This window comes from Sitophilus oryzae, unplaced genomic scaffold (assembly GCF_002938485.1).
Source record: "Sitophilus oryzae breed Bouriz unplaced genomic scaffold, Soryzae_2.0 scaffold_1840_pilon_pilon, whole genome shotgun sequence".
In the NCBI taxonomy this organism is placed as follows: Eukaryota; Metazoa; Arthropoda; class Insecta; order Coleoptera; family Curculionidae; genus Sitophilus; species Sitophilus oryzae.
The window spans coordinates 223,871-249,594 of NW_022146547.1; the positions used below are offsets into that span (position 1 = coordinate 223,871).

The 25,724-nt window shown below is 36.3% G+C and overlaps 1 protein-coding gene across 1 annotated transcript in view; it reads left to right on the forward strand.

Annotated features, from left to right (window-relative positions):
• Nucleotides 1-253: 253 nt before the first annotated feature.
• LOC115883234 (protein goliath-like) overlaps nucleotides 254-25,724 on the forward strand; it is a 50,840-nt gene continuing 25,369 nt past the window's right edge. The window contains exons 1-4 of the mRNA XM_030901571.1: nucleotides 254-481; nucleotides 11,522-11,816; nucleotides 13,546-13,659; nucleotides 13,829-13,981. Coding sequence (XP_030757431.1) covers nucleotides 11,558-11,816; nucleotides 13,546-13,659; nucleotides 13,829-13,981 — 526 coding nt within the window. The 5' untranslated portion in view covers nucleotides 254-481; nucleotides 11,522-11,557. The remainder of the gene's footprint in view (nucleotides 482-11,521; nucleotides 11,817-13,545; nucleotides 13,660-13,828; nucleotides 13,982-25,724) is intronic.

Below are 25,724 nucleotides of genomic sequence, written 5' to 3' on the forward strand. Positions count from 1 at the left end.
CCTGTTGTCAAATACTCGTCAGCGAGTAATGGCAGTATGTATGTACGCATCACGTGTATTGTTATATGGCTTTTTCGGAGATGCGAACGATGTTTGAAGATGCGAGTGGTCAAGAATATAGGTAGGTACCCCCTCGCCATTTTTACTCCTAATAAAACAATATACTGTAATTCCGGTCCTGTCCGCTCGAATATCTTGGCGTCGCGTCGACTCCAAGCCTGAGCAATTTCAGAAATCCGTTTTCAGACGGTGATAGCGGCGCGGCGCGCTCTGTTCTGTGTTTTGCGTTCGATTTTCAGTCTGTCACAGGGAAAGTGCAATTCGTACGTGGAAAATCGCTTTTCAGTGTGATGGTGACAAAAATACGACCCAAATCGAAACGCATATACCTTATTATACGGTTATTTTTAATGCAATGTGACTGAATGCTATAGTGTCTTTTTGTTAAGTTTGGACAAATTTAAGTATCGTGCATCTATAGGTAGGTCTCTCCCAGGTGACATTTGAATGTTTTTATTTTTATGATGCACCAATATTATTCTTTCTCTTCTTTGCTGTAAAATATATAAATGCAAGGGCAAAATAAACTTAATTTAAAAAAAATACATATCTATGATTAAAAGTGAACTTTGACAGGTCACGCTTTTAATACACAGTCGTTTTTTTTTTGTCATACTCTACAAATCATTCTTTTAAATATACAGGGTGGTCCGAACTGTATTCTGGAAACTGCGGCAACATATTTTGCTGATAAAAATAAGTAGATAAGTTCGTATAAATGTAGGTCCTAAAATGCTTAGTTTCGGAGATACAGGGTGTAGAAGTTTCATTTTTATTTCGATTTTTTCGAAATAATTTTTGAAGTAACGTTAATATATTTGGATGAAAATTGTTGTCTTGGAGTTTTAACATGAAAAATTTGATTTTGACATGTATAAAAAATGCATCTTGGTAAAAATTGCTGCGAGCAATCGTTCTCAAGATATTTAGAGCAGAAATAGTTAATACATATCATTATTGACAAAAAATAAACATGAGTAGCTTTGTTAGTAGTTATTTGTTTCACTGGAAGTGATAAATTTGGGAACTTTTTATTTGATTAAATTACTCATAAATTTTTCTTACAAAAATTAAGATGAAACAGGTTCTGTTGAATTTTTGGCACGAAAACATATCAAATTTATGATTTCAGTCTAATAACTAATTAGTCAACATGTTTAATTTATGTCAATGATGAAAGGTATTGATAATTTCGATTCTCCAAATATCTCAAGACCTATTACTCGTAGCGATTTTTACCAAAGAGACCTTTTTTACGTAAAAAACGTCGTAAGTGTATATTTTTCTACTCGGCAGTTTTATACAGGTATGGACGAAAAGTTATTGCTCTTCAAACCAATTAAAAAATATGTAGGTGGCGCCCTCTACAAGTAGGAGTCATACGGACATCAAAATCAAATTTCTCATATCGAAAAACTCCCAGACACCAATTTTCATTAAAATATTGACTTTATTTCAGAAATTATTTGGAAAAATTCAAAATAAAAATGAAACTTCTACACCCTGTATCTCCGAATCTAAGCATTTTAGGATATACATTTATACGAACTTCTTTACTTATTTTTATCTGCAGAATATGCTGCCGAAGTTTCCGGATTACAGTTCGGACGACCCAATACATATATTTTAGTTTAATAAAAAGCAGTTACCTTATTATTGTTACTTAGCTTTATTTATTTTTGTGGCAAACTGCTCTACAATCACCGTCAGAAATAGTAATGATAGAGCATTACTAGACTACTCTATTGATGCTTTGTTATAGGTAAATAATAAAAAAACATGAAGGTATATCAAGACAAAAAATGTATTTTATATAAATAAAACTTGGTATTGAAATATGAACGATTTTCTATATTTTATTAGTTATTTATATATATTTTTTATTTTTCTTCCAATGAAAATATGCCTATTCGTCGTTTGTGGTTTTATAAATTGATTTATTTCTAGCAATTCATAAAAATATAATATTTAATTAAAAAAAACTGATAATCGTTCTTAATTACTTTCGCAAACTACAATTTAATGTGAAAAATGTGTTGGTAGGAAATATACAAAAAAATCAAGCCTGCTCTGACGGCAGCCTTCAACTTTTTCGAACTTTTAAAGGTCGAGTCCATTCATTGTTCATTCATAGATTAAAAAGATCTATACGATGCAATCATATATTTAGAAACCAATATCTATGGGGAAAACACCTATTCTTCTTTGAAATTATTCATATAATGTGTAATGTGTATACAGGATCGCTGTTATGTATGGATTTTTAAATATCTATTAGCGAGTAATGACACCTAATAGGCATTTCAAAAACCTATTACAACAGTATCACAGTTTCGGCAGAATGACATCATTAAATGAAACTGAACATATCGGTATTAATTAAATCAAATTGTTTAAGTAATATGTTCAAAATAAGTCAATAACTCGGAAACGATTTGTTTGAGGTACGTTATGTGTATTTCGATTTTTGCTTAGAATTGAAGGAAGATTTGAAATATGCAATAATATACAGGGGGTTCTATTTAAAAAAATGAAAGTTTGATGTGCCACGACTTTATAACCGACTCTGTATACATAAATTTATTACTCGCCAATAGACATTTAAAAACGCTATAATTTTTATATTTAACTTTTTGCGGTACCTTTTGTATATTTAACGTAATGTCAACGTGTATTACTGGTTGCATAACTGCATACTGCTAAATAATCGCAACGTGCATTGAGGAACCTGGCGCATTCGCCAAAAAGTAAAAGAAAATTATAGAATTCTTTAGAAAATTCCAGAAACCATCGCCAGGGGGTATATAAGGCCCGCGCTTTGACAGTTGGACAAGTCTGAAGATAGTCTGAAGTTTGAATAATACCGCGAAATACCGTTAGAGTAATACTAGTTGCATAAATTGTGTTGTAAATAGTATAAGTTGTGTGTACAGAGTGAAACAAATAAATTCGTTAAGTATTTTATCGTGAGTTTAAATAGTGGACCCACGGAATCCGTAACAATTGGTGTCGGAAGTGCGATTCAAGAGGATTTTAAGAAGAAATTAAGTGGATTGAAAGATTTTTAGACCGAATCAGAGTATTTTTATGGTTTGTACAAGGGAGCAAGCGAAGATAATGGAGGAAGTAAGCAATTATTGGGCGATTTTATGGAGAATATGAGAAGAGAGAAAGCAGAAGAAAAAGACGAAGAAAAATTACGCCGTCAAGAAGAACAGGACCGGCTTGAGAAAATTTTTGAAGATTTGAAAATTCAACGACAACAAGAAGAACAGGACCGGCTTGAGAAAATTTTAGGCAATTTAGAAATTCGTCAGAAAAGTGAATGGAGGGAAATTTTAGAAGATATAGAAACGCGCCGCCAGAAAGAAAGACAAGAAGATCAGGACCGTCTTAAGAAAACTTTAGAAAATCAAGAAATTCGACTTCAGAAAAGCTTGGGGGAACAGCAACAAGCAATGTTGGAAGTACGTTGCCAGGAAGAGCAGAACCACTTCCAAGAAGCCGTAGAAGATCTTGAGGAACGCCTTAAGCAGAAGATAGAAAGATTGGAGATGGACCTACAGAAGACCAAGGCACAAGTAAGAACATCTGGCGTTCAAGGAACTGCGAACCTTAAGGCCCCAACCTACGATGGACAAACCACCTGGACTATGTACCACCGCCAGTTTGAAGCAGCCGCCGCTGCCAACGGATGGACCGACCAGGAGAAAGCAGCGGCACTTGTCATCGCGCGTGGGCCCTGCCCTGGAACTGCTGCAAACTATTCCTGCAGCCCAACAGCAGGAATACCAAACTTTGGTTGCTGCACTGGACAGAAGATATGGCGACCAACATCGACGTCAACTTTCCCAGGCCCAGATCAAGACACGCTTGCAGAGGTCCGGAGAGAGTCTGCAGGAATTTGAAGCAGACTTACGTCGGCTGGTACACCTGGCATATCCAGAAGCACCGGAAGGATTTAGTGAGGAACTCGCTGCTCAGTGTTTTATCAGCGGACTGAGGGACAACGAATTGCAGAGGGCGCTGCAAATATCCCGATTTTCTACCAGCAGCGAAGCACTGGTCAGGGAGTCACTGGAAGAACCGCTGACAGTTTGGTGATCGACGGGAAGGTCAATGGTAGGAGAATCCGAATGACAGTGGACACTGGCGCTATGGTATCGTTGGTACGGGCTAACTTAGTGCAAGGGTTGAAGCTGATACCTCTGAGAAGAAGAGTGTGTTTACGTACAGTCACGGGGGAAATAGCCGTTGTACGAGGAGAGGCTATCGTCGAACTGAAGTTAGGAAATTTGAAGTTCCAGCATAGCGTTTTAGTGGCGGTTATTGAAGATGACTTCATCTTGGGCATGGATGTGATTCGTCAACATGGATTTTCGTTCGATCACCAAAGAAATATCCTAAATATCGGAAACGAAGAGTTCCTGTTATCTCCAGCCGAGGGACCAGGAAGAATGGATGTAAGATCAGCAGAAACTGTGGTGATACCTGGTAATACCGAGAAGATCGTATTCGGTAAAGTGGAGAAAATCACTGGGTGCTGTGTTGGACTGGTACAAAGTAGCGACAACAAACAAGATAGGTACTTAGTAGGAAAGTCATTGGTGAACACTGACAAGAATATACCGATCAGAATTGCGAATGTTTTCCCGAATTGTGTCAAGATTCAAAAAGGTGACAAGATAGCCATCTGCGAACCTGTAAGAAGTGTCACCCGATGTGATAAAGTGCCGTCAGCTGTTACACAAATGGCATCCAAAGAAACACTAAAACATCTAGAGCAGCCATGGGATCACCTAACATCTGAGGAGAAACAGAAGGCTAAGCAGTTCCTGCTAAAGCATGGCAGTATTTTTAAGAAGAACAACAGTGGAAGAACGGATTTTGTGAAGCACCGGATTAATACTGGTCATGCTCAGCCGATTTGACAACGTCCTAGAGGGTGCCCTTTCCAAACAACAAGAAATGGAGACAATGGTAGATAAGATGCTAGAAGATGGAGTTATCGAAGAATCATCGAGTCCATGGTCATCTCCTGTTGTTTTGGTGACGAAGAAAGATGGTAGTGCACGATTCTGCGTGGACTATCGGAAGCTCAATGACGTCACTAAGAAGGACAGCTACCCACTGCCACGTATAGACGACACGTTAACCACACTGGCAGGTTCGTGCTGGTTCTCCACTCTCGACTTAAAGAGCGGATACTGGCAAGTTGGTCTGGACGAGGAAGACAAAGAAAAGACGGCTTTTTCTACAGGAAACGGACTATACCAATTCAAGGTCATGCCGTTTGGATTATGCAATGCTCCAGCCACTTTCGAACGTCTCATGGAGGTGGTGTTAAGAGGATTAACTTGGAAAACGTGCTTGGTTTACCTCGACGATGTATTGGTTATGGGAAGAACTTTTGAGGAGCATTTGCGAAATTTAGAAGAAGTCTTCGGACGCATACGGAATGCTCACCTGTACTTGAACCCGAAGAAGTGTAGCTTATTCCAGCGACAAGTGGAATTCTTGGGTCAGGTAGTCTCGGCAGACGGAATTTACGCCGACCAGAAGAAAATCGCTGCGATCCAACCAAACCAAACCAAACCAACCTACGATGGACAAACCACCTGGACTATGTACCACCGCCAGTTTGAAGCAGCCGCCGCTGCCAACGGATGGACCGACCAGGAGAAAGCAGCGGCACTTGTCATCGCGCTGCGTGGCCCTGCCCTGGAACTGCTACAAACTATTCCTGCAGCCCAACAGCAGGAATAACAAACTTTGGTTGCTGCACTGGACAGAAGATATGGCGACCAACATCGACGTCAACTTTCCCAAGCCCAGATCAAGACACGCTTGCAGAGGTCCGGAGAGAGTCTGCAGGAATTTGAAGCAGACTTACGTCGGCTGGTACACCTGGCATATCCAGAAGCACCGGAAGGATTTAGGGAGGAACTCGCTGCTCAGTGTTTTATCAGCGGACTGAGGGACAACGAATTGTAGAGGGCGCTGCAAATATCCCGATTTTCTACCAGCAGCGAAGCACTGGTCAGGGCGCTAGAAATTGAAGCTGCTTTTAGCGCCATCCCTAGACCGAAGATAAGATCGGTAACGGTCGAGGAACAGCCCGGAAGTTCTCACATACGTTTGGAGGAGATGTTTAGTAAGCTATGTGAGTTACTAGTGAACAAGGGTAGCAACAACACCCAGACGGAGAACCATAGAAGATCCCAGGACATAAGGTGCTTTAGATGTGGCAGGAATGGCCACATTAAACGGGATTGCCGCGTTCAAATGCGATCCCGTTCACCATCCAGAGAACGTAGGCACCAGGAAAACTAAAATCAGTCAATACTAAGGGGCAAGTATTGACTGGGGAGAACAGAGCCCCCAGGATTTTTTCCATTAGGAGTTTAGGAAGAACCGCTGACAGTTTGGTGATCGACGGGAAGGTCAATGGTAGGAGAATCCGAATGACAGTGGACACTGGCGCTATGGTATCGTTGGTACGGGCTAACTTAGTGCAAGGGTTGAAGCTGATACCTCTGAGAAGAAGAGTGTGTTTACGTACAGTCACGGGGGAAATAGCCGTTGTACGAGGAGAGGCTATCGTCGAACTGAAGTTAGGAAATTTGAAGTTCCAGCATAGCGTTTTAGTGGCGGATATTGAAGATGACTTCATCTTGGGCATGGATGTGATTCGTCAACATGGATTTTCGTTCGATCACCAAAGAAATATCCTAAATATCGGAAACGAAGAGTTCCTGTTATCTCCAGCCGAGGGACCAGGAAGAATGGATGTAAGATCAGCAGAAACTGTGGTGATACCTGGTAATACCGAGAAGATCGTATTCGGTAAAGTGGAGAAAATCGCTGGGTGCTGTGTTGGACTGGTACAAAGTAGCGACAACAAACAAGATAGGTACTTAGTAGGAAAGTCATTGGTGAACACTGACAAGAATATACCGATCAGAATTGCGAATGTTTTCCCGAATTGTATCAAGATTCAAAAAGGTGACAAGATAGCCATCTGCAAACCTGTATGAAGTGTCACCCGATGTGATAAAGTGCCGTCAGCTGTTACACAAATGGCATCCAAAGAAACACTAAAACATCTAGAGCAGCCATGGGATCACCTAACATCTGAGGAGAAACAGAAGGCTAAGCAGTTCCTGCTAAAGCATGGCAGTATTTTTGAGAAGAACAACAGTGGAAAGAACGGATTTTGTGAAGCACCGGATTAATACTGGTCATGCTCAGCCGATTCGACAACGTCCTAGAAGGGTGCCCCTTTCCAAACAACAAGAAATGGAGACAATGGTAGATAAGATGCTAGAAGATGGAGTTATCGAAGAATCATCGAGTCCATGGTCATCTCCTGTTGTTTTGGTGACGAAGAAAGATGGTAGTACACGATTCTGCGTGGACTATCGGAAGCTCAATGACGTCACTAAGAAGGACAGCTACCCACTGCCACGTATAGACGACACGTTAACCACACTGGCAGGTTCGTGCTGGTTCTCCACTCTCGACTTAAAGAGTGGATACTGGCAAGTTGGTCTGGACGAGGAAGACAAAGAAAAGACGGCTTTTTCTACAGGAAACGGACTATACCAATTCAAGGTCATGCCGTTTGGATTATGCAATGCTCCAGCCACTTTCGAACGTCTCATGGAGGTGGTGTTAAGAGGATTAACTTGGAAAACGTGCTTGGTTTACCTCGACGATGTATTGGTTATGGGAAGAACTTTTGAGGAGCATTTGCGAAATTTAGAAGAAGTCTTTGGCCGCATACGGAATGCTCACCTGTACTTGAACCCGAAGAAGTGTAGCTTATTCCAGCGACAAGTGGAATTCTTGGGTCATGTAGTCTCGGCAGACGGAATTTACACCGACCAGAAGAAAATCGCTGCGATCAAGGATTGGCCTAAACCTCGCGACAAACATGAACTTAGAAGTTTTCTGGGTTTATGCACCTATTACAGAAGATTTGTCAAGGGATTTGCCAATATAGCTGCACCCTTACATAGACTTACAGGTGATGAAGTCGGCTACGAATGGAACACCGATTGTGATGTAGCCTTTGGAAGACTTAAGGCGGCTTTATGTTCAAGTCCTATTCTAGCCTACCCGCAACAACAAGGGAGGTATATCCTGGATACCGACGCCAGCAATATCGGCATAGGTGCAGTGCTATCACAAGTGCAAGATGGCGAAGAACGAGTGATAGAATATTACAGTCGAGTTCTATCCAAACCAGAAAGGAATTACTGCGTTACCCGGAAGGAGCTGCTAGCAATTGTGAAGGCAGTTGATCATTTTCATAAATATCTGTACGGCCAAGAATTTTTAATTAGGACAGATCATGCGGCTCTCAAGTGGCTTATGGAGATGAAACAACCTGAAGGTCAAATAGCACGATGGCTCGAGAAGCTCCAACAGTATCACTTTACCATCCAACATCGTGCTGGAAAAATGCATGGTAACGCAGACGGTTTATCCAGAAGACCCTGTCAAACCGATTGTAAGCACTGCTGTAAAACGGAACAACGTGAAGGCACTGTCATGATAAGGAGTTTAAACTTGGAACCGATGAACAGTGGACGACGACACAATTGAGGAAAGATCAAATGGAAGATCCAGACATCGGAGCAATACTACGGCTCAAGGAAGGTAACGGCGAGAGACCACCGTGGCAGGATATTGCGGACAGAGGGCTCGTTTTCAAAGCTCTCTGGGCTCAGTGGAATTCACTGGTTATTGAGAATGGATTGTTAAAGCGCACATGGGAAAGTGCGGATGGCAGCACAGTAACAACTCAGTTACTGGTACCAAGGAAGAAAGTTACCCAGGTATTGGAAGAAATTCACGGTGGTAAAACTGGAGCCCATCTTGGGGTAAACAAGACCTTGAGCAAGCTGAGAGATCGCTTTTACTGGGTGGATTATTGCGAAGATGTCAAGAAATGGTGTCGACAATGTAAAATTTGTGCAGCCAGCCAAGGACCAAGCACTCGATCTAGGGGAAAAATGAAACAATATAACGTTGGACTGCCATTCGAAAGAATCGCTGTTGACATTGCAGGCCCATTCCCTGAAACGCACAAGGGCAACAAGTACGTTTTAGTGGCGATGGATTATTTCAGTAAATGGCCAGAAGTTTTTGCCATTCCAAACCAAGAAGCATCGACTGTAGCTGAAGTATTAGTCAATAATGTCTTCAGTAGATTTGGAATTCCTTTAGAGCTTCACACTGACCAAGGAAGGAACTTCGAGTCAAGACTGTTCCAGAAGATGTGTGATCTGCTTGGTATTCACAAGACTAGGACAACAGCTTTACATCCGCAGTCTGATGGGATGGTCGAGAGATTCAATAAGACCATTGAAGAACATCTCTCGAAAATGGTGGATGAACATCAAAGAGATTGGGATCAGCATATACCACTATTCCTAATGGCATATAGAAGTGCAGTTCACAACACCACCGGACTTTCACCATCGAAGATTTTATTTGGTCGAGAATTACGGTTGCCTTGTGACTTGGTGTTCGGATCACCAGACGACAGCACCACGAACGTAGAGGACTACGCGGATGAACTGAAGGAAAGGTTATTGGGAATTCATAAGGCCGTGAGAAGTAAGATTACGCTAGCCAGTGACCGGATGAAAGCTCGTTACGACCTCAGAGCTAATTCTACGGGATTTCAACAGGACGATATGGTATGGTTATATAACCCACAGCGCAAGAAAGGGAGGTCCCCAAAGTTAACTCCAGCATGGGAAGGTCCTTATACAGTCATCAAGAGGATAAATGATGTTGTGTACCGGATTCAACGCAGCCCTAGAAGTAAGATGAAAGTAGTTCATCTGGATCGATTGAAGAGATACCAGACAGGAAACCTTGATCGGGACGATCAAATTTGAGAAGGGGGCAATGTCAAGGTGTATTACTGGTTGCATAACTGCATACTGCTAAATAATCGCAACGTGCATTGAGGGACCTGGCGCATTCGCCAGAAAGTAAAAGAAAATTATAGAATTCTTTAGAAAATTCCAGAAACCATCGCCAGGGGGTATATAAGGCCCGCGCTTTGACAGTTGGACAAGTCTGAAGATAGTCTGAAGTTTGAATAATATCGCGAAATACCGTTAGAGTAATACTAGTTGCATAAATTGTGTTGTAAATAGTATAAGTTGTGTGTACAGAGTGAAACAAATAAATTCGTTAAGTATTTTATCGTGAGTTTAAATAGTGGACCCACGGAATCCGTAACAGTAATAATCGACCGTTTCCATACATAAAACGACCCTGTAAATCAAAATGAACGTTTAGTTTTTTCTTTTTATTAAAGTACACAATATTAATAATATGCGTTTTTTCATTATTATCATATTTTGATATTGACCAACAAAGAATTTTTATATACTTTGGAATACTCAATTATTGAAGCTATCTATGCCTGGCGCTATCTGGTTAAATATGGTATACTGGGTGCGTCTCAAAACTGGCTCACCCCTATAACTTTTTATTTTTTCAGATTACAGAACGAGATTTGGTATGTTAGTATATGGCATAAATTAGAATTCCACTTCCTGTTTCACCGGAAATGTCTACAATTTTTGATTTTTAAATGGCACCCTCCATATTTTTACTTATTCGATAGAAAATGACACATCATATACATCTGAATAGAATGACATATCATATGTCAACTTCTGACACTTTCGAATATGGTTTATTTGAAAATGCAATATGCTGTTCGTAACGACAATTTGACTCGAAATACCAAGTGTGTGGTATCAAATTATTCGTAAAAAAATGCCTTTTCCAAATATGCTAATGAGCCACCCTCGTTCCATTTGAAAAAATTGAGATAATATGAGAAAAAATACGATTTTGGCGTCTTTTAACCGGCCAGGACAAGACATTAAAAAAGGCTCCTTGATTAAAAATTATTGTTTTTGACACAACCTTGGCACTCTAGATTGACATTTAAAATACAATTTTGTTTTAAGCCAAAATGTCAAAAGTTGACATATATGATACGTCATTCTATTCAGAGTGTCATTTTCAGAAGTGTCTAGTCCTAGCAGTCAACTATTAAGCTTAACCAATCAGGTTGGTTAGCGTGGTTATTTGGAGTGTGTTAATTCATTTGTGTTTGTCAAAAACTCTAACGTGATTGGTCGGGCTTAACAGTTGCCTGCTAGGGCTAGACACAAGTTCATTTTCTATCGAATAAAGTAGAAATATACCGAGGGTGCTATTTAAAAATCAAAAGTTGTAGTTATTTCCGGTGAAACAGGAAGTGAACGAAAACAATTGAATCCGTCAATCAATCCTAATTTATGTCATATACTAACATACCAAATCTCGTTTTTTATCTGAAAAAATAAAAAAGATATAGGGGGTGAGCCACTTTTGAGACGCACCCGGGAGAGCCTTAATAATTTTTTGTATATTGTTATAGGGCGTCATCTCTCCTGGTCCACCATTTTTTCAAATAATGTACCTTCAGCGAATTGCAACAGGACAGATTCTTCATGCACAACATCGGATACTTGTCGCAGCGGTATTTCTTCAGCTTCTGACAGAAGCACCAACCGATGCAACTCCCGAGGATTCCATAGCTTCGGTCGCAACTACTGAAGAATCTGAAGACAATCCTTACTACAATACCGCATTTCTGAACGTCACCTTTAAAACGAACAGCGGATGGAAATGGGACAAAGCGGAGGTGGGACTATATGGTACAGGGTACATCGGTAAGTCTAAAAAGAAGAAAATAATTTATTAGCCGAACATAGCAACAGGAATGGTAGGCTATTCAGATCGACAAAAAAAAAGTTTTTTAATTTCACTCAAAATGAGTTATTTGGGTCATAAATGACCTAAATACAAAATATTTTATGGTGTCTGTCTGTCTGTCCGTCTGTAACATATTAACTCAGAAACCGCTAAACCGAGTTTAACCAAATTTGGCACAAAAATACTGCGGCGCCCGAGAATCTGGCCATTAGTTTTTGGTGGGGGTGGGGGGTATGGGAGGGGCTTAAAAATTTTTAAAAATCGTAACTCCAAAATTGCAGTAGCTAGCGAAACGCGGTTTTCAATTAAGATTAGGAATAATATTTGCAACAAAATTTGTAATAACATCAAAATCAGTCAAAGTCGCAGTTTTTGAGATAAAAAAAATTGGAAAAATTCCTTTACTTTGAAACTAAAAGAACTGCCTATCAACTTTTTATTAACATATTTTAGTATGGGCGGCTATACGTGCCTCCCGGCGCCAATTTTTTTCTATTCATATAAGCATTGATAGGCAAACCATAATATACAGGGTGGTCCGAACTGTATTCCAGAAACTTCGGTAGCACATTCTGCAGATAAAAATAAGTAAAAAAGTTTGTATAAATGTATATCCTAAAATGCTTAGTTTCCGAGATACAGGGTGTAGAAGTTTCATTTTTATTTAGATTTTTTCCAAATAGTTTCTGAAATAACGTCAATATTTGGATGAAAATCGGTATCTGGGAGTTTTTTGACATGAGATATTTGATTTTGATGTCAATATGACTCCTATTTGTAGGGGGCGCCACCTACATGTGTTTTAACTGCTTTGAAGAGTAATAACTTTTTGTCCGTACCTGTATAAAACTACCGAGTGAAAAAATATACATTTCCGTGACTTTTTGAACCACCAAATTTGGTCGCGATCGGACGACATCAACTTTTGACGTTTCTTACGTCAAAACTAACTGTCGAGAGCTAACTACATTGAATTTTTTTGAAAATTTAGATTTTTACATAAGTCTGCGAGAGCTCTGGTCTGTTTAAATGTTGACAAAATTGGATATGGTGATCTAATCGATAGTTAGCTTTATATGCATGTAGGACTCTTAAATGACTTAAATGGTTTATAAATGAAGAAATTCTCTAAATTTATTCATATAAATGGTGTTTATTATATTTTTTGATATACCATTTTGCAGAATTAGATATTTTTTGCATTTATACTTTTATACCCTGTATAATTTAATTAAAGGCGAACGTAGCTTTTTATCATAAACTGACAAGAATAAAACAAAACTACTATTTAAGTCGAATCTGTAGACCTTAATAGGTGTCAGATATTTCCAGTTTATTTGAGTAATATTGAGTTTGAATTAATCAAAACCGCCGTTGTTCATAATATTGAGCTATAAGAATAATAATTTCTTCTTTTTAAGTACCCAAAAGGGAATAATCTCAGAAATAAGTGCAAGAATTTTGACTGGTAGTATAGTTCGACCCCAGAAACACGCCCATGAGGTTTTTTGCGAAAAAAAATGTTGAAATTTAGTATTATCCAAAGTTTTTGATTATTTTAACAGATAATTTTCAAGGTAGAATAATGATTTGTGTTTAACAATTATTAGATATTGCTTTTGAACTACCTATAAATTCTCGTCAGGAAGTAATTGTGTTGATTAATATATTTTTCTATTGTTTTAGGTCCAGCTTACGGACTTCTTATTCATGTGACGTCAAAACTCAACCCCGACGATCATACGGGATGTTTATATCCTTTTGACAGTTCAAGATCAGATAGAAAACTCCCCTCTGCAGGTGAGAGCGATTTTTTGTTGGTTACTGTCTCATAAATACACAACTTGTATAAAATGATGCTAGCCAAAATTTAGTAAACAGAAAAGTGCCAGGTTGCCACTTGTTTATTAAAAAAAGGTTGTTAACGAAAATAGCAAAATTATGCATAGTTTTCTATTTTAATTTTTAGGGACAAAGTGGATAGCGCTAATGAAAAGAGGCCACTGCAATTTTGAAAAAAAAGTTGAAAATGCCTTCAAAAGTAAAGCGGTAGCAGTTTTAGTCTATAATGACAGAGCTTGGCCTTCATTGGAGAAGATGAAATTAGCCGATATCCCAGAAAGTAAGTTTTTTTTTTATTTCAGATATTTACTATTTCCCCAAGTTTCCTAATTAATAGGTACACGGTTTTAATTTAGTATTAATATTCAAAATATGCTTTGGAGGTCCTTCTTCAATAGTTTTTACCATAGGTGATCTCGGTGACTTTTTAAAAAAAAAACGCATTACAATATTTTGAAGGGATGCGACGCATCACTCGCATCTTTGACGCTGTTCGTTACCCCTTGTAACCCTATGAGGCAGTGTGTCAAAATACGTCACAGTTTTTCACGGTGGCCAGAGTGAAAAAAATAATAATTTGTGAAAAAAATAATAATGATAGTTATAGTTAATAACTTTCTCTTTATGGAGAACAATACATTTTCATTTAAACGCTCGAAGCTTGGTATACAATATTTTCCGTGAAAAAAATATTCGAAAATTATGTTAATACTACACTTGACATTGATACTTGAATATTACAGCAGTAAAGCCTTGACGCTGTTTCCGCAAGATTAGGTAAATACATTTTTACAGAATAATAATATTAATCAGTAGATTTAGTTTATGTTTAAATATTTTCTGCTTCTATGTATGTATACATATAAACGGAATAGGATAAATATTTTAGGATTTGAATTAGCCATTAGCCTTGAAGGTGGAATTGTGTATTGCTATTTTATTATATTTACGAAATGCGAACGGAATATTTGTTCATATATAGGGCTGACTGTTTTCCACTAGTAATATAGTTTTATTGAAGATTATTAGTAATAAAACTAAATTATCAGTAAAGAAACAATATATTTAAGCAAGTGCATAATATCTTAATCAGAATCATATCTACCAATGTGCTTAAAGAGGAAGGTGTTCCATCAATGCGTTATGCCAGTACTTACATATGGCGCAAAGACACTTACACTGACGAAAAAGTCCATAGAAAAAATCCGTGTAGCCCAACGAGCTATGGAAAGAGCAATGCTTGGTGTATCTCTAAAGCCGCGTCCAAACTACTCGAACAAAATGTTCGCGAACATATATAATTAAACAGATACTAAGTGAAAATGGTGAGATAGGTAGATTTATAAATAATAAAGCCGACAAGTACAGCTAGCCTAGGCCCAGAGCCTAGGCCTATTAAGGAGCGCGGAGCGCCGAACGGCTAGCTTGTACACCAGAGCGTGCGTCTGCCTATGCTAGAGCGCGCGCGTTCTTTTTCCGACAGGTGTCGGTAAATCTAAAGGAGCGAACGGCGTGCATTTCGGAGGACATTGTACCGGACACTTGGAAGGGTCTCATTTAATTTCGGGCGTCCATCTGTGATTTTTATTTTTTACCGAGTATTCGACAATGGCATATAATAATAGGTACATATAATATAGTATTTTTTATTTAATTGGAATTGGTCTAACGCAGTTATTGACTGGGATCGTGAAAAACATTTACAACTAATTTGTTTACACAAAGAAAAGATTTTATAATTTTAATTTTATTGTGGGTTGAGTGTGAATAGTTATGTAGCTAGACTTCGTCCATATAATTTCATTTTTGTTAATAAAGACCTTTATGATTATTTTTATTAAAAACCGGAATTATTATGGGATTTTGAAATTAAAAATTACTACTTAATAGGAAGTTTGACACCGGAAATGAAATTTTACCATTACATTTTTAGAAATAAATATACCGGGTGTTTCTGAAAAGTGGTTCACTTCTATAACTTTTTTAATTTTTTAGATAAAAAACGAGATTTGGTATGTTAGTATAGGACATAAATCAGGATGGATCGGCGTTTTCATTTATTCTCGGTCACTACCTATTTCACCGGAAATGACAACAACTTTTGATTTAAATGGTACCCTCGGTATTTTTTTACCGCATATGATAGAAAATGACATTCTAAATAGAATGATATATTATATGTCAACTTTTGACATTTTCAATTTAAAAATGGCCATAAATAAACGTAACTACAATTTTACTCCAAATACCAAGTATGTAAAAAAACCAAACCAAATTATTCGTAAATAATGCTTTTTCCAAATATGCTGAGCCAGCCTCGTACCATTTGAAAAATTTGAGTTATCATTAAAAATACGATTTGGGCATCTTTTAAGCGGCCATGAAAGGATACGAAAAAAATTACACGATCAAATATATGTTTCCAAAGTTCTTTGATTACAAATTAATAGTTTTAACTCAGTTTTGGCACTCTAGATTGAAATTTAAAATGCTATTTTTATTTAATTGGAATTGTCTAAAATTGACGTATAATATGTTATTCTATTCAGAATGTCATTTTCTATCAAATAAGGTAAAAAAGTACTTAGGATACAATCTAAAAATACAAAGTTGTAGTAATTTCCGGTGAAACAGGAACCGACCGAAGGGAATTGAATACGTCAATCAATCCCGATTTATGTCATATACTAACAAACCAAATTTCGTTGTATTATCTGAAAAAATAAAAAAGTAAAAAAGTGAGCCCCTTTTGAGAAACACCTGGTAGAATCGGCTGAAAATGAATACAGGTCTTAAAAATACACTATAACGAATAATCTACCAAAAGACCCTTATGACCCTCCGCCTGCTAAATATTGATTCTTCAACGACAAAAGTTCTTAAACTGTTTACCGGTTAATTTATTTAATAAAATGCTTGCACTCGAAATCCGGGCACTCGAAAAAACAGCGACTACCTAAACGCATCCTAGATCTATAGAGCAAACTGGTTGTCGCATCCTTCCCCGCACCTCAGTCCTCGGGACCGATGCGATGGGCTGTGCCGTCGTTTACGACCTGCTGCTACGAGTATATAGTGTGAATTATATATGTTCGCGAACGTTTTGTTCGAGTAGCTTGGACGCGGCTTAAGAGACAAGATACTCAATACAGTTATAAAACAGCCTACACGAATAACAGATGCTATATATCTGCTTAAAAACTCAAATGGAACTGGGCTGGGCATATTGCCAGAAGAACGGACGATAGATGGACCAAGCTAATACTAGAATGGCGGCCAAGACAGGATGCTCTCAGAAACAGAGGCAGACTTCCGACAAGTCGGTCATTCAGAAATCTGCCGAAGGCTTAGCCCGATCCATTCGTGTTAAGCCACACCCAAAATTCCATACAAAAGTGCTTTGATTAAGGCTTGATTAAGGTTTGCAGAGCTTCAGCATTTGCTATAAAATAGCGAGCAATTTGTTACAAAACCATATAAATTATATTATCACTGTAATCACAAAACTTCAATCTATTTCCGTATTGTAACGGAATATTAAATTATGTTTTTATTTTCGAGAAAGTTTAGTCCAAACATAAGGAATATTTTGTTGATATTTGACATTCAAAATCTTAAAAATAAAGAAGTTGTCTAAAAATATGCTACAATAGGAATATAATATAATCCTTTATCTTTATTTTTCTTTTTAACTTTCATTTTTTTTTAACTTTCTATACCTAGACGGGCTGACACCCAGAGTAAAGAACATGTACCAAACATGTACTATCTCATTCGTATTACTAAACTATTTATGTAGCTATAGTTGAACAGATTACGCACAAGAAGCTTAGTTTTTAATAGTCAGATGGGTTTAGCATAAAAAATATCTTAGTAATAATAATTGAAATTATTAATATTTCAATTAAATGTATTTTTTTGGTGATCATAGGCTTTTGCTTTACTGATACTTTATAATACAGCTGAACCAATTTATTTATTATAATACTTGAAAAGTAAAGTCCTTGGTTTTTGATTTAAACTCAATTAACTATGAACTTATTACTTGTCGTACTCATGATAAATGAAGTACGTTAATTTTAGGTGATAAAAAATACTTGTTTTTATTTGGACAAATACATAATAGAATTATACATTTTACGCTATATTATTAAGTGTAATAGTTTTTTATGTGCTTACTGATTCAAGGTTAATACTTAATTATAAAATCTCTGTCATGATCTTTGTTTAAATTGTTATTGAACAATAATAAATATCTAATGTTTTTACTAATAGCGAATCTAGTTTGGACGATGGTTGTTGTTTTTTAAATTAAATATAAAATATACCTACCTACAATATGATCGAAAACAAAATTGTGTGTGCACTATGTACGCATATTTGAAGTGAAACTTCTTACCTTCATTTGTCTGTCTGTCTGAGGACCCCATTCGGGTTCCTCTATCCACGTGCCGAGTTTGGTTCCAATCGACCCATAATTAAGAGAAAAATCCTGATGATTTCATACATTTAAAGGCATCGGTTCGAGACGTCGAGGGCGTCATCCTGTAGCCCGTCCCCAATTATGCCGAAATCGACCCACATTTTTCTTCAATATCAAATCGTTAGTCCCATCCTGATGATGATGTAAACGAAACGTCGTATCCAACTTTGCAGGGTGGGACCGTGTGCACCGTGTGCACCGTCGCTCACGTAGCCTACACACCAAATTTGGTCGCGATCGGAGGACATCAACTTTTGACGTCTCTTACGACAAAACTAACTGTCATAGTGACACGTGTTGTACAGGGTCAAGTTGGTCTTGGTCCAATCTATCGACATACCAAATTTCATTTAAATCGGACGATTTTTTTATTTGATTTATTGATGATGGGGTTTTGTAGTGCACGAAACGTCGTCAAAATATCTTGAAATGATGGGGCTCTTCAAGTTTCATGTACATACATTCTGAGTTTCAGCCGCCTAGTTCACATAGGGCACGAGTTAGGACCCTAGATCATATATATACTTACGTGGATAAATCAACGCCATAAGTATAGCATTAAAAAATATGTCTTCAACATCACGACATGCCATTTTCAAACCCTCTTTATTGCACATATGAAACGTTCAATAGGCTTGTCCTTATCGAGGACCTTACTTTGCGCATGCGCATTAAAAGTTGCACGTATTTCAAAAATAATCACAATTTTATACGGTTCGGAAAGTACGAATTATACATTGTTATGGAAACCAACTTTTCATTGTCATCATATTGTCATAATCTTATTGCCATTGCGTAACGACGCTTGTTTTTTGCGTTTTTTATTTTAAAAATTGTATTGTTACGGATTCCGTGGGTCCACTAATTTAAACTCACGATAAAATACTTAACGAATTTATTATCTCACTTTATACACACAATAACTAACTATTTATAAAATTCCTTCACCAAATTGTCCGATTCGTAATAATTTAAAGCGCGGTATATTCGAACTGTTCCAACTGTCAAGCACGGACCTTTATATACCCCTACTTACTGTTTCTCGAACCGTCTACAATTCTCGGAGAGCGTTCTACTTCGTACTGGACAATTCCATTGTCTGATTCGCTTACTTGTTGACTTGATTAAGAGATGGCGACTAAAAATGTATTTTACTTTCTGCCGGATGCGCCATTTTTCTTGACACGTTGCGGTTGTGTAGGCAACCAGTAATACATTTTAGCGCTACATACACCTTGACCTTGACAGTATTAATTACTCTTTTATCGACCGCTTTTATATAGCCAAGGATGCAAGTATGTTCAGTGAGAAGTTAATTTTAAGTTTGTGCAACTATATTCCTATTTTTTTTTCATTGGAATTTCTAAATACTCGTAAAAATGACTAGAAAGTGTTTAGTGTGTAAAAGTTCTAATATAAAGGTCCCCGAAATATATTTTCATAGGCAAGTAAAGCATTCAGTTGTTCTTTTATTTATATTATGCCACATGCATACTTTCTGGTTAGATTTCCTAAGAATATTGATATTCGTACGGAGTGGCTAAATTTATTTTCTATATAATTTAATTTTTGTGACAATAAACATTCAATTTATTGTTCAAATATAAGCATTTTACAAGTTAAATTTTTAAAATTAATATTCAAATTTGGCGCGTGGACGCTTGGTCCTCGACAAGGAAAGATAGAGTAGAAGCACCGCGTGTGCAACAAAAAAAGAAGATAAATGGAAGTCGTTGATATGTTTGCGACAGTTTCCATAGTGATTTACTTATCCACGTAAGTATATATGATCTAGGATTACGACGCTCCAAGGACGATACCATTTTTGTGACGTTGGCGACCTTGTCGTGACGCTTCGCGTAACGCTAGCTCGTGTGTCGCGGCCTTGAATTTTTACTCTCATCGCGCGTAAAAAAGTTTCACTTCAAAAACGGCGTCAGCGATGGCTATGAAATGAAGATCGTTGTCGTTTTTTATGCGTAAAATTATATGGGGAATGTCGTTGATGTTCATTTCCAAGCCAACTGCACGTCGATTTTTTTTCGATCATACGGTATTACCCTTAAAGTTGCAATAAAGGTGTGTTTGAGATTAAAACGCTCCTTATCTATGCTTCTTGTGCATACTTATAAAAAATTAGCTTTATCATCTGCTGATAAATGATAACATATTTAGCGAAACGCGCGTCCACTGTTTGAAGTGTTTTGTTGTGTACTATATGTTTTATTTTGCTGTTGTAACGATATGATTCCAACCTCAACTGTATAATTTGGACGAACATTATTTAACGGGATGTGGGATATAATTGTAAAATTAATAGGTAAAAATTTATGCAAATGGCATTAAAATAATTTAACGAAATACAGCCTTGGCGGCTGAATCGAGATTACAGTTCTAAAAGTGGTAGATGTAGATGTAGGGTTTCCATACGTCCGGATTTACCCGGACATGTCCGGATTTTTAAAGTGTCCGGGACGGTCCGGCCCGGATTTGGAAAAGCGTCCGGGAAACCTGACCGCAAAAACACTTTAATTTAGTAAAATACTTTACAGTTACAGTTGAATCATAGTTTAAGGAAAAGAGTAGTTGCACTCTAGCAAATATTTTCTGCCAGTTTTTGCAATCTGTCGAATATCGGCAGATTGCAAAGCGTTTCAGTATGGTTTCAGTTAAATTCCGTCCGTCGAGCTGCGAGGTTCGAGCGTTGCGTCCCAGCACAGAGACGGATTGACAAAAAATGAGTGCCTTACTGTGTACTGCTATTAATTGTAGTAATAATTATTCAAAAAATTGTTCTTTGAGTTTTTTTTTAGATTTCCATAGGATGTAAATCGGCAAGCTGATAGTAATTATCAATAAACATTTAATTATTTTTTTTTTATTTTAGAAGCTGAGATATTATGTAATTAATAATTAAATGTTATTATTTTTTTAGCATGTGGGCAGATTTTAAAAATAGTTTTTTAGATATACAGGTTGTTTCAAATATGCGCATGAAAATATTTTTTGGTCAGGGGATTTGCCATAAAATTTTCATTCCAATAATAATTTACGAGATAATTTATATAGACTGGTTTTTGAAACAATTTTAGAGTAAATATTTTGTACATCTAAAGTCTCCGCAAATTAGTCATATTTTTTAATTAAAATAATTTTTTAATAGCATAATCTCTTATAAATTTAGTGGACTGTCTTTTTTATGTTTTTTTTTATTTATTTATAAGTGGTCGTAATATAACAATATTCAAAATATTGAGTTTATATTTGAGGGAAGAAAAGTTCCACACCTAGCTTTAAACCACCGTAAATATACAGGGTGGCCCATTAGTGCGAAGAAGTCCAATATCGTCGTCGTTGTCGAAGATGTAAAAAAAGTTTTATTCATATGTATATATATATATATATATATATATATATATATATATATATATATATATATATATATATATATATATATATATATATATATCAAGGTTTATAAAGGAACGTATCCTAAAATATTTTGTTATATACGTTATATAAGAATGTTACAAAATTTGTATTTATTTGTGTTTTAATAGCCAAAACGAATACATAGATTCTCGCTACAGCTCTCGTGTAAAATTTATTTTTTAAGTCAAATAATGGATGTTTACGAAGTTCGTGAGAAAATTCAAATTGTAAATTGTGAAATGGTATTTCCAAAATAGGTCTTATCGGGATATACAAACAATTTTTCCACAAACTTTTGTAAACAGGCCAATTCCATCTTTACCTACTATATCAAGAGTTGTTAATAATTTTGAAATACATGGGTGCGTGTCCGCACAAAAACACAAAATGCTTGATGTGTTGATTAATGAAGAACAGGAGTTAAAGCAAGTGTTTGGGGTGGTTTTTTAGGGGAGCATATGATTGGTCCATTTTTTATAAAGGGTAATTTAACTGTTGCAAAGTATTTGGACTTGTTACAGCAGCAGATTGTCGCTAGAATTCGTGAGTTATTGGGAGAAAGATTCCACAATGTCTGGTTTCAATAAGATGGTTGCCCTGCCCACAATACCCGTATTGTTCAAGAATATTTGAACAATACTTTTCCCAACCGTTTAATTAGTGAACATAGAACTATTTTGTGGCCCGCTAGATCGCCAGATCTTTCTCCCAATGATTTCTTTTTGTAGGGATATGTAAAATCCAAAGTGTATGGTCATAATAGGGCTAATAATCTGGATGAGCTTCAAGTAAAAATATGAGGCTTTCCAAACTATTAGCCTACCTAATATGTTAGCCAATGTGAGACGGGGATTTTACGACCGCCTAGGCTTTTTGGTGGTCTTTTTGAACACTTGTTATAACTTTTTTTTTATTTAGAGTAATATTTTAGTTTTTTTTCGGGTTTAGAGAATTTATTTATTTTTAATTTTGGCTTTTAAACACACTCAAATAATAAATATTTAAGTATTTTTATTTTAAATGTTACCTTAAGTGAAGGTCAACACTTAAAATGAAAATAATAAATACTCGGCATTCCTCGCGTCGTATTCCTAGTTCCTAGTGTCACGACCGACCCGTCCAAGCACAACTGCAACTGCGTACTGCCTGACCAGCCGACTAGCCGGCAGTGAATCTCTAGTACGAACGCAAATCGGGTAAACGTAAATTCGTCCGGCAACTTGCTATGTTACTAGTAGCCTGGTCTTCTCTGTATAGGGTATTTTTTATGGCGTCACCAAAATTGGAATATTTAAAATGGTATATCTCATTTTTTTTTAAATGCAACATTCTGTATATTTTTCTGTCAGATGCAGAATTAAAAAGTGAACATTTTTTTTTATTTAAAGCGTTTCTAAATTTTTAACGGTTTCGCAGTATTATATTACATATGACTCTTTCTACAGTAAATTTTTATCAAAGCCACCTAATATGATCTTTGTCTGATATTATTTTATCGTTGAAAATCCCATATGTAATGAAATACAGAAAATATTTGTAAAACGGCTAAAAATTTAAGAACACTTTAAATACAAAAAACGTTCACCTTTTAATTCTACATCTGAAAGAAAAATAATATACAAGGTGTTGCGTTTAAAAAAAATGAGATACAACATTATCCTGTATACAATAAAGTAAATTTTTCTACACGAATTTATTCTGGTATCCTTCATGTTTAAGAAAACATAGCTAAGTATTAATAAAGTTTTATTCACTCTAGTTTTTTACCACTTTTCGTATATAGATAATGTTTTTAACCAAAGTTTTAGTAAATAAGAAATAGAATGGCAACACCGCAGTGTGCTTTAAATAAAGACAGTTAGCATATGCAGAATTTTATGCCGAATCCAGTTATCTACAGAAAATTAAACTTGTTTTAAATAAAAAAAAGTTGTAGAAAATCTCTGAAATAGATAATAATATAAAAATATGTCATTATATATTTTTTCCGCATTTCTTCCCATTAGAAGATTTTCAGATACAGAAGAATTGTTACCTACACGAAATGTGAAAATATTCTGTTTTCAAGCAAGTTTTTACTCGATGATCAATTTATTTTATTTTATTGTGAACTCATATTTTCCTAAATACATATCTGTGAAACTATGGAGAGTGCCACGACTATACAGCTACGTCAGTGGTCACGGGAGGCGAGAACAAGGTCATATAAAGTGGCAGAATAAGAACAAAGGATTTGACAAAGAGTAAAACTACTAGTTTCCTTATAGTTGAATTAATGTCTCATTTACTTTGTTGGATATTTTAGTCTCTATGATGTTATAGCTCTATTAAACCGACGCCGACGCATGTTCGAAAGTACCCATTTCAGGGCCGTATCTGGGGGGGTGTTTTGGGGGTTCAAACCCCACCGAAATTATGGCCGAAAATTTTTAAAAAGTAATGATCATGAAGTAAGTACGAACGAAAGAAAAAAGAAGAAGAAGAAGATGGATGAATATACATTATACACCCTAACCCATAGAGAAAGATAGTAAAAAGAGAGTGGCAGCAGAGATAACTAGAGATGCCCAAGCCAATGAATCAAAAAGTATCGCCTAAACTGCACTGGTCGACTGTACCGAGAAAGGAAAGGATGTCGCTGTCAACATCCGGCGATATTTCAAAAACGCGCGCCCCTGTTTATTCAAATTTTATTATTTTTTATTTACTTCCCAATGGCAAAAAAAACAGAAATATATGAATGAAATAATTTAATAAGTATAAAAATGGTATTAACATGTCAATATACAGTACGTCTGCTGGATCTGTGTCTATGAAAGGAATGCGGACAAAAAACATTTAAATAAACAGCAATATATTTTATACGTCGACTTGACGAGTATGTCACCGCAAATAGCTCCGCCCACTCATTTTATTGGCTGCTTGCAAATTTGTCGAATTTTTATTGATGGGACGCGTCTTCTAATTTTTTATGAAAAACATCGAGAGAATATCGTTTCCCCTCTCACGGATACCTCGTAGCTACAGAACGGACAGACGTACTGTATGTTACAATAAAAGTAATATCACAATAATAAAAGTAGTGAAAGAACTTTGAGTTAACACAAGTCTTTGCATAAAGTGAATATCTTAGAATTTCCTGCTGAAAAAAAGAAGGATATATTAGATATGAAAGAAAGCACTTATGTAAAATTATTACACCTCCATGAGACTAAAAAACTGAAACTTCCACTAAATATTTTTTTCTCTTCATTTAGAAGACAAAAAAACATTTTTAAAGTTGCCTATTTCAGGTTTGTCTCTAGGAATGTAAAACTTAGCCAATAAATGTCTCATAATTACTACAGTACTGTCTGTGTCCCATTCAATTTTAGATTATATTATAATATAATATGATATACCAGGTGTTTTGTAAAGTGGCTCACCCTTCTAACTTTTTTATTTTTTTAGATAAATAAACAAGATTTGGTACGTTAGTATATGATGTAAATCAGGATTTATTGACATATTCAGTTGTTTTCAGTCAGTTCCTGTTTCACGGGAAATGACCATAACTTTTGATTTTTAAATAGCACCTTCTGTATTTTTTGCCTTATTTGATAGAAAATGACACTCTGAATATAATGACATATCATGTCAACTTTCGACATTCCCGCTTTAAAAAAGTTGTATTTAAAATCTCATTCTAAAGTGCCATGGCTGTGTTAAAAACACTAATTTTTAATCAAGGAACCTTGGAAAAATCGGTTTGATCGTCTGTTTTTCGTGTCTTGTCCAGGCCAGTTAAAAGATGCCCATATCGTATTTTTAATCATATCTCAATTTTTTCAAACGGAACGAGGGTGGCTCATTAGCATATTTGGAAAAACCATTTTTTACGAGTTCACATATATATGTCATTCTATTCAAATTGTTATTTTCTATCAAATGAACTAAAAAAATACCTAGGCTGTCATTTAAAATCAAATCGTTGTAGTAATTTCCAATGAAACAGGAAGTGACGGAAACAATTGAATATGTCAATCAATCTCAATTTATGTTACATACTAACATACCAAATCTCGTTTGTGTATCTGATAAAATAAAAAAGTTATAGGGGTGAACCACT